Source organism: Podarcis tiliguerta, assembly GCF_965153285.1.
Source record: "Podarcis tiliguerta genome assembly, chromosome: 13".
Taxonomy (NCBI): Eukaryota; Metazoa; Chordata; class Lepidosauria; order Squamata; family Lacertidae; genus Podarcis; species Podarcis tiliguerta.
In genome coordinates this window covers 52,516,382-52,526,451 of record NC_139546.1, presented here as the reverse complement: position 1 = coordinate 52,526,451, position 10,070 = coordinate 52,516,382, and the positions used below count along the sequence as shown (strand labels likewise).

General features: G+C 54.5%; 1 protein-coding gene and 1 long non-coding RNA gene across 7 annotated transcripts in view; one reads left to right on the top strand and one right to left on the bottom strand.

The window, feature by feature from the left end:
• NYAP1 (neuronal tyrosine phosphorylated phosphoinositide-3-kinase adaptor 1) overlaps window positions 1-10,070 on the bottom strand; it is a 49,771-nt gene that overhangs the window by 3,433 nt on the left and 36,268 nt on the right. For all 6 annotated transcript variants that reach the window (XM_083410258.1, XM_083410257.1, XM_083410255.1 and 3 more), the window contains 4 exons: window positions 6,249-6,541; window positions 3,402-4,703; window positions 2,626-2,838; window positions 1,743-1,852 (listed from right to left, as the gene is read on the bottom strand). In XM_083410258.1, coding sequence (XP_083266384.1) covers window positions 1,743-1,852; window positions 2,626-2,838; window positions 3,402-4,703; window positions 6,249-6,541 — 1,918 coding nt within the window. The remainder of the gene's footprint in view (window positions 1-1,742; window positions 1,853-2,625; window positions 2,839-3,401; window positions 4,704-6,248; window positions 6,542-10,070) is intronic.
• LOC310663268 lies at window positions 6,553-9,001 on the top strand. The gene is made up of 3 exons (XR_014504457.1): window positions 6,553-6,863; window positions 7,221-7,919; window positions 8,432-9,001. It is a non-coding gene; the product is annotated as an uncharacterized lncRNA (long non-coding RNA).

The following is a 10,070-nucleotide window of genomic DNA, read 5'->3' as shown; positions in this document are numbered from 1 at the left end:
GAAAAAATGTCCCCAGTGAGGCTGCCCTCCTCCCTCTGATGCAGCCTTTGCCAACCTGGGGCCTGCCAGGTGTCCCATTAGCCCCACCCGGCTGTAGTCCCATCCGACCACGAGATTTAGTTTGAAGTGATCTGGGGAGCAGCAGGCTGGCGAAGGCTGCTCTAACACACAAGCAGCTGGATCTGTTCCCCTCCCCAAATATACTCTGGAGTGTGGTGGGGGTGGGGATGGGGACCTAGAACAGGTTAGTGAGGAGAGGAAGTTCCTCTGCACAGCTGAAAATCTTTGCACTGATGGAAGCACTTTGCTCCACATCCCCCCCCCCCCCGTCTAAAAATAAACCTTGACGGCTTCCCTTTGGGGGCATCTGTTTGGCCACCCTGAGAATAGGATGCTGGACTAGACTGGCGCTCCCCCTGCTCTGATCCGGCTGATGCGGGGCTCTTCTGATGTCCTAAGAGACGGGATCCCTATTATTATTATTATTATTATTATTATTATTTGTATACTGCCCTATACCCGCAGGTCTCAGGGCGGTTCACATAATAAAATCACAATAAAAAGTTAAAGGATCTCGGGCAGCAGAGCTGGGAGCCTTGGCGAGACAGATTATGAGCCCGCCTTGGCATGTCAGCTGCCAACGTCCTGCTGAAATTTGTAGTGTTGGTGGAGGAGCAGAGCAAGGGGGAGACCTCATAAGCCGAGTGGGGTTCTTTTCTATCTCTTTACATCCTACACCTCCTTTTTTAGCCTATGAATTATTATTATTATTATTTTGTTGCGTTCCTCGTGAAAGCGACTCAAAGCAGCTTACAGAAACAACAGAATCACTCAGACCAATTACAATGAGCACAACCAAGAAAAAAACTAAAAAAAAGCCACCCTGACACAGATAACAGGTGGGTCCTGCCCCACAAAGAGGCCACAGATACCCCAAACCCTTCCAATTAAGTGCCAAAAGCCCAGGTAGGAAGGACAGGTTTTTTTGGCACCTAAACATAGACAAAAATGGCGCCACGCATGCCTCCTTGGAGAGAGCATTCCACAAGTAGGGAGCCACTGCTGAAAAGGCTGTTCTCTTGTCGCCACCCTCTGGAACCCCCCCCCCCCCATGGCTCCTGGAGAAGGGCCTGAGGTGACAACGGCTGGGTCTGGGTCAATTCATGTCGCAACAGTTTGTGTCTTATGTTACTCCTACGCACACCAAAACAGCGCAAGTAATGTTGCAGCTATTTGTTTCCCCCACAAAATCTGGGAAAGGAGACGCATTTGTAAAATTAAGTGTCGCTGCTCTTTGTTAATATTCATTTGTTGCTTTCCTCATGAAAATGACCCAAAGTGTGTTTACAAGCACAATGAGAAACTCTAACCAATCAGCACAACCCATAAAAACTTTATAAACCATCACTGTACGAATAACGGGCAGATCTTACTGATCCTGATCCTTTAAAAGAGGCTGCAGATACTCTCAAAATCCTTCAAATTAAGGGCCAAAAATCTGAGATAAAAGGGAAAGGTTTTGGCCAGCCCTTAAAAATGAAGATGGCGCCACCCAGTGTCACCCACGACCTGATCTCCTGCTGCTATGTCCCCCATGGCCCTGATACAACAAGCTTCCTCTCTGTTTTCAGAGAAACGCAGGCGTGTGCACACACACACAGAATCCCTCGGTCTAAGCCACTAGGCCCCAATCCTTTCCAACCACTCAACCCCCACCCCATCAGCCTTCACCTCCAACATACCAGGCTGGCTGGGTCCCGAGCGTGGCTGCACGGTCTCTGCGCGTGAATCACGGCATGTCGGACGCCAGAGGTGGATGCCGAGCGGCCCAGAAGGTAGCCCCCTGTGAAATCTGGGGTGTGCGAGGGGAGAGCAGGAAACAGACTATTGAGCAATGGGACCCCCTACTAAGCACTCCCTCCCCCCTATCATGGCTGGCCCCCAATGTTGCCTGTCTTTCTCTCTAAGAGGAGGCGGGCCAGGAACGTGTCTGAAAGGGAGCAACAGCCTTGTACACTGAATAAAGCAGAAATAATGAAGACTCCCTCTTCCTTCCTTGGGGAATGTCCGTAGCTCAGCGAGAGAGCACCTGCTTTGCATGCAGAAGGCCCCAAGTTCAAGCGCCGATGGCCTCTCTAGGTAGGGCTGGCAGAGACTCCCTGCTTGAAACCTGGACAAGCCCCTCTCAGGCAGTGTAGACAGTACTGGGTTGGTGGACCAATGGTCACACAGTATGAGGTAGCATCCTCTGTTCCCCCTCAACCCCAACAGCAAAGCAGGATTTCAGGGGAAACGAGGGACCCTCGGGAATAGCCCCCAGCAGAAAAGAGCCTGGCATGATGAACAAGTGAACAAACATCTCTCTCTCTGTGTGTGTGTTTTCCTCTCTCTCTCTCTCTCTCTCTCTCTCTCTCTCTCTGTCTCTCTCTCCTCTGCATCCTGCACTTGCTTGCTGCAGTCTGTCCTCATTTGAAGGTCACCTGCTCCTTTCTTTTTGCAGCTGCATCGCATACAAGTTCTGCAGCCAAAACGAGGCAGAGAACAAAGAGGGATCCCTCACAACCAACCCCCACCCCTCAAAAGCAAGGCTGTGACCTGCAAGCCCCCCGGCAACGGCAGCCTCACCTCCATTACGATGACAGGCAGGGAAGGTCTGGCAGGGAATGGGCAGATTTGTCCTCCCCGCTGGCATCTTGGCAGCCAGGCCCTCTGGCCCCGGGGCGCGGACAGGGATGCCCGACTGCAGGACCACCGGCGGCTGGTGGGCCTTCTCTTCCTTTTCCATTTTCGGTGGAGCGCCGTCCCCACTGTCCCATCCTTGGGGGCCTTCTGCAGCCTCTGAAAAGTCGGGGGAAGACGAGCTCAAGGAGGGAGGCAGGAACGGGCACAAGGAGGTGGGAAAGCCCCCCGCGTACACTCACACCTGCCAGACAGGGTCAGCTATAGCAGGAGGCCTGGATAATGTGCATCCCCAGGGACCACTGGAGCCTCAGGACTCAGCCTTGGGATGGTTGGGCAGAGAGACATGCCGCCACAACCCCAAACTCTCTGGATCGGCTTCTTGTTAGATGGGAAGCCTCGTTCATTCTGCAAGTGGTTGGAGAAAGGGTCCCCTAGGGAGGAAACCCGCCCTCTCCCAGTGCTGGCAGCTGGGCCCAAAAGGGATGAAAAAACTCAGCCACACTCCCCAATAGAAGGGCACTTTGGCTGCTCTTCCTCACCACGCTCCTCCTCGCTGGTTTAGCGTCAGCCTGCGGGTGACCCCAGGCCAAAGGCTGCATTTCCCCCAGGAGAGAAGCTTCATCAACGTTCATCCTCCCAACCCCTAGAATACCAGCCAGAATTGTCTCCCTGCCCCCACCTGCCCCGCCCAAGGGTTGGTGCCTCTGGAGCACACTCACTCTCTGGCTCTTTCCCCTTCTGGCTGGCGTAGCCCATCCTCCTCTGCAGGACCCATCCAAAGGGCTCCTCCTCTCCCAACGGGGGCCGGCCGCACTCCTCGCTGGACAGGACGTGGGAGCAGGCGATGCTGGTGAATGCCCGGTCCTGCAGCTGGATCTTGACCGCCGATGAAGCCTTGGTGCCCACGTTCTTGACGCTCTCGTATGCCGGCGGGCGCTTCATGCCCACGCAGGGCGCAGGGTAAGTCCAGACCATGCCCAGGGGCGGAGGGTCGGGCAGCGTGCACGCCCGCTGTACCTGCTTGCAGGACGGCACGGTGGACGGGCGGGCGCACAGCAGGCCGTGCAGCACCGAGATCTCCTTCTCCGTCTTCTGCTCGGCCGGTGCGGAGTGCGTGGTGACCTTGACCGCCGAGTACACCATGGTGTAGGAAACAGCCGGCTTCTCTTTCACCGGCAGCATGGAGGGGACGGAGGCCGCGGGCAGCACTGGCGCCGGGGCCTGCTTGGCCGGCGGGCAGATCATGCTGTGGGAGTTGGGGAGCTCCTTCTCTGCTTTGCTCTGGCCTGCGGGCTGTGGAGGGAGCGGCGTGGAGTGGCTGCGGGCACGGCCAGAGGGCCCCAGGGCGGCGCTCTCACCGCTCCGTGGGTGGTGGTGTTGGTGGTGGTGATGACTGGGGACCTGTGGGGTCATGGGGGCGGAGGGCGCCTCCTTGCTGTGGCAGGGGACGGGCAGCTTAGAGCCGTCCTGACCTGTGGGTTTGTACCCCTTCTTCCCCTGAGGGAATGCCAGCAGTGGGGGGCGATGCTGCAGGAGATTGGGGAAGGGCGGAGGGATCTCGCAGGGGGACGTCTTGGTGCCTGGCGGTGGCGCTGCCGCCTTGGCAGCCTCCCGCTTCACAGGGCGGTGGCGTGGGGAGGCCGGGGCCCCATTGGGGCGGGACTCCCCCCCGCCTTCTTCAGGGAGCGGGTATTTCATCTCCTCATAAATGGCTTCGCTCTCGTCAGAGTCCTCGTCGGCTGTGGGGGGCGCTTGGGATGGGAGGCCGGGCCCCCGGAAAATGTCCCCGACCATTTCGATGTAGACGGGCTCGTCTTCCTCGGCGTCAGAGCCCTTTGCCTGGCTGTGGGAGAAGGCGCGGCCATAGCGCTGCATTGCCCCGGCCGCAGCGGGGCCCGGAAGTCGACCTGAATACGTCTCGTCGAACGAGACAGATAAGTGGGTGTTGGGGCTGCGTTTTGGCTTCTGCGGGGGAACCTTGCGCCCCGATTCTCGGCTCTCTGCACTTGACTTATGGGAAGCTGGTGGAGAAAAGGAACAGCGAAGGAGGGAAAAGGGCATGTGTTAAAAGCAAGACAAATGGTGGCCGGAGAAGGAGGCAGGGGGCTCAGCTCCAGGACCCACGTGCAATACTCCAGTTGCGTACACACCGTGCATCGAAAACGTCTGCCGAAGAACCCAGGGAATGGTAGTTTACTCCTCATGGAGCTACAATTCCCAGCACCCATAACAAGCTACAGCTCCCAGGATGCTCTGGGGGGTGCCATGTGCTGCAAAAGGAAGAGAGGTGGCGTCCAGGTGCAAATTGAGCTGCTGCTGGATCTCCAAGGTCATTCTTTCTCTGGGAATGATGGGCAGCTTCCCAGGCTGCCTTAAGAAATGCAGGGGGGGGGCACCCAGTCCCCCTGATGCTTCTCCCAGGGGCCCACTAGCGCTGGACGATATCAGCTTTTCAACATCACGGTGTATCACCAGCGAAGGCCATAACCTGCGCTGTTGAAAAAACAAGCTGCCTTGGCCTCTGTCCACGAGGTACCTGGCTTAACTGCCCCAGCTCTTACCTTGGGGTCTGAGGCAGGTTCACCCAGGCGCTCATGGGCTGGGACAACGCAGCTTGTTTGTGTGTGTGTCTCCCCCCCCCCCCCCAGTTGAGACAGTTCACAACAAAATACCAGGCCCAAGGCACCCTGTTCTCAGAAGGAGGACCTGAGTGTGACAGCGATTCTTCCTTCCTGCAATTCCCAGCAACCCGTATTCAGAGGCGAGAAGCCTCCTATGGTGGTGGGAGAACACAGTCGTCATTAAAAGAGCCCGCTGGATCAGGCCAATGGCCCATCTAGTCCAGCAGCCTCAAACCAGCAAGCAAGATTTGAGCACAAGAGCAACACTCTCCCCTCCTGGCATTCCGAGCAACTGCTAATCAGGAGCATTGCTGCTTCAAGCTGTGAAGGCAGAGCAGAGCCATTGTGGCTAGAAGCCATGGATAGCCCTCTCCTCTTCCATGGATTTGTCCCGTCCTCTTTTAAAGCCATCCCAGTTGGTGGCCACCCCTGCCTCCTCTGGCAGGGAGTTCCAAAGTTTACACGCTTTGGCGGGGAGACGGGACACTTTCTTTTATCTGTCCTTAATCTTCCAACTGGCATCTTCATTGGGTGTTACGAGAGAGCGAGGAAAACTTTTTTCTGTCCACTTTCTCCATGCTAGGCATCGTTTTATAATCTTCTATCATATCCCCTCTTCCTCACCTTTTCCCTCCATCCCCTCCATTGTTTTCCGTGTTCCTTTTCTGAACCTTTTCCAATTCTATTGAGGCGAGGCAATGGGGTCCCTCGCTTTGTCTTCTGCTTGGGTAACCCCAGCTGCCATGTTTTATTCCCACCATGCCCCCCCCCCCCACTGCTGGCTGGTTTTGTAAGTCCAGCAGGCAGCTTGCGCCCCAGGGGTGGCAAGTCAGGCTGGCCTGCTTCTCCAAGCAACACGGCCCCACCACCCCAAATGCCACCCTGCCCCCCCCCCCCGGCACATTCTGGCTCTGCTTCCCAGGGCAGCCCCGCCCCGCTCCTTACTTCCTCTCTTGCTCCCCGCCGGCTCCAGGGCGGACTTGGCCTTGGCGCTGAGCTTGGTGCTGGGGTGGCGCTTGGGCTTGGCTGGCGGCTTCCGGGACCCTGCGGCCGCATCCCCTGAGCTGTTGTCCACGCTGCCCACCGAGTGGCAGGAGAGGGAGCGGGGCGCCATGCTGCTGGCGCAGGGGTGCGGGGCATGCTCCTGCGAGGCCGGCATGGTCATGAACCCCATCCTGAAGTGGCGGCGGAAAGAGGCCACGTCCCGCACCTTCCCCAGGCTGGGCTCCTTGGCCGAACTGCGGAGGAAGAAGCGGAGAGGGGTGAAGACAAAGCCACCCAGCCATCATGAACGGCTGGTTGGGAGGGAAACACACACACACACACAACCTCATCTGCACCAGGGCTTATTTATTTCACAAAATTTTATACACCACTTGATTGGGGCGGGGAAACTAACCACCTCAAAGAGGTTTATGAAAAAAGAGAAAACAAGGATATTACCGGTAAGAGAAATAGGCAATAGTAATGTAAGGCTTTCAAAAAATTAAGATGTCAGTAGACTAGCAATTCTAGTATTCAAGTAATCCATGTTATTGATGCAATAAGGGCGCATTAAAGGTAAAGGGACGCCTCAACATTAGGTCCAGTCGTGACCGACTCTGGGGTTGTGGCGCTCATCTCGCCTTATTGGCTGAGGGAGCCGGCGTTCAGCTTCCGGGTCATGTGACCAGCATGACTCAGGCGCTTCTGGCGAACCAGAGCAGCGCACGGAAACTCCGTTGACCTTCCCGCTCGAGTGGTACCTATTTATCCACTTGCATTTTGAGGTGCTTTCGAACTGCTAGGTTGGCAGGAGCTGGGACCGAGCAACGGGAGTCGCGGGGATTCGAACTGCTGACCTTCTGATCGGCAAGTCCTAGGCTCAGTGGTTTAACCCACAGTGCCACCTGCGTCCCAGTCAAGGGCGCATTAGAGGTGGATTTATCCTGGACTGTGTCCACACATCATTCTGCTTTATTAGCTGCGATGCTTCTCCCAATGTTACTGTGTTTTTGCCATATGGACGAGATAAACCGGAACTTTTTAAGCATAAATTGTTAATAAGATTCCAACAGGAACTCATGGAGATTGTATCGGTTGGAAATGAAACCGAATGTCCACCCTGAAAGTTTTGCAGCCGCCAACCATATTGTTATTCCTAGTTTATTTTTATGGACAAAAATGCCCCCAAAGTGGGACTTCTGATAATTGTTTATAATGCAAGCACAAGGACAAACCATCACACATCCACAATGAAAGTGATGTGAGGGTGGAGGGCAGAGCTGGTCATGTGGCAGTTTTGCAATGAGGAGGGAGATTGTCACAGCTGTTGCTTGAAGCTGCAAGGCTGCCCCCTCCTCAATTGGCCCCACACCCACTATAAGCTTCTGTTCTTCTTGGGTTTGCCTTAAGCAACACCTTGTGGCACCCGGCTGACCTTAGAAGAACTCCTCCCCTCAGGGTACCTGCAAGGGAAGCCACCTGACTGCTTCTTTGTGAAGGAGATTGCTAGATAATAGCCCAGAATGGCCCTTAATGGGAGCTAATTGGGAGGAGAACTGTGTGCAGAAACCTGCACATCTCTGTGTAGGAGAGAGAAACAAACAGCTTTTGGCAGTTGGAAGAGGCAGGAAGGCATGGAAGACACAAGAACTACCCACTCTGGAAGAATGAAGGTGATGGACTATATGGAATTGGCAGAAATGACCGGCAGAATCCGAGACCAGGGAGAAGAGCTGGTGGAAGAAGATTGGAAGAAATTTAAAGACTATCTACAGAAATATTGCAAAATTAATGATTGTTAGAATGATGTTGGATTGAGGTTAAGGGGTTTTTAGCAATAATGTTATGTAAGAATATGCAAAATGGAATGCTAACAGGTGGAAAGTTAAGCTATAATATACTAAGATCAAGATTAAGATAAAGGTAAAGAGGGAAAGGATTTGCTGAATAAATAAACTGACTTGGAATACAAAGAGGGGAGGTGTGGGGAGGTCCGAGAAACAAGCAAATGTAAGATATGCTTTGAAAGATTGATTTGTTTTTAATTTTTTTTTTTTGTTTTTTTCCCTTTTTTGTTTTTTCTGTTATTCTGTGAAAATCCTAATAAAAACATTATTAAAAAAAAAAAAGGAAGAGGCAGGAAGGCAGCTCACGCAGAAGGTCTAGGTTGGGTCACCAGCATCTCCCAGTGGGGCTGGGAATGTCCCTTGTCTGAAACCAGGAGAGCCGAGCAAGTGGAAGCACACGGAGAGCCGGCTGGATCAGGCCAGTGGCCCATCTAGTCCAGCATCCTGTTCTCACAGTGGCCAGTCAGGTGCCCCAAAGGTCCGGCCTGGCCCAAGATGTTTTGACACCTGAGGCACAGCACAAAATGGTGCTCCCCTCCCACCGGGAAGACGGGGTGAGCGAAGATCTACATCAGGAACAAGGAGGGAATCCAACCAACCTCACCTGACAGTTGAAGTGGGAATAAAAGGCCATTGCAGGGGGAAGGGGCCTGCTCTGATTACACCAGGAGACCCCAGAGCGTGGCCCCTGCTCCCTGCCATTTCCTCCCCAGGGGTGGTAGGGGACCAGCAGCACCTCCTATTCGCCAAGAGGACACTGTAGTAGTGATGTATGGAAGTGAGAGCTGGACCATGAAGAAGGCCGATCGCCGAAGAATGGATGCTTTTGAATTATGGTGCTGGAGGAGACTCTGGAGAGTCCCATGGACTGCAAGAAGATCAAACCTATATCCATTCTGAAGGAAATCAGCGCTGAGTGCTCACTTGAAGGACAGATCCTGAAGCTGAGGCTCCTAAACTTTGGCCACCTCATGAGAAGAGAAGACTCCCTGGAAAAGACCCTGATGCTGGGAAAGATGGAGGGCCCAAGGAGAAGGGGGCGACGGAGGACGAGATGGCGGGACAGTGTTCTCGAAGCTACCAGCATGAGTTTGACCAAACTGCGGGAGGCAGTGGAAGACAGGAGGGCCTGGCGTGCTCTGGTCCAGGGGGTCACGAAGAGTCGGACACGACTAAAGGACTCAACAACAACACCAAGGAGGGGGCAGACGTGGTCTCCAAGGAATGTGCTGCAGTCGGGAGCAACAGAGGCCATGCCTTCCTCGGAGACCAGATCTGCTGCCCTGTGGATCCTGCTGCCTGAGGCGGTCACCTCCCCCTGAAGTTTCCAACAACTAGCATCCCTAAGCATTGCTGGCTCCAACTTTGTAGGCAGAGCGCAGCCATCATGGCTAATAGCCATTGATAGCCGTATCCTCCATGAATTTGTCTAATCCTCTTTTAAAGCCATCTGGGTGGGTGGCCACCCCTGCCTCTTTCTCCGAACAAAAAGGGCCTGCGGTGTTTCCTCACAGGGGGGTTGTTCTGTCCCCTTGCCTTGCGGAAACACCTGCTCCCTTTGCCTCCACTGACAGGCCAGGCTCCAACAGAGGCTCATGTTCGCTCCTCTAAAGGAAGCCGAACCCTAGGAAGTGCCGTGCATTGATATTCTCACTGCTGGGAAGCCCGGGGGTGGGAGGCAGTGTGTGTGTGACCCCACCCTTGCTAGCACAGATGTTTTGGGCTGCAGTTCCCATCAGACAGCTGTGCTACCAAGGGCTGACGGGAGTTTAAAACAGCTGGAGATCTTCAAGCGGGCCAAAGCTGTGTTAAGAACGGAACTTCTCATTACTGAGGAATACGATGCCCCAAAAGTCTATGATTCCCTCCCCGCATTCTTCCAAAAGGGTGTCCCCATTTGCCCAAAGAGCCTCTTCTCTCTCCTGCCTTTTTCATT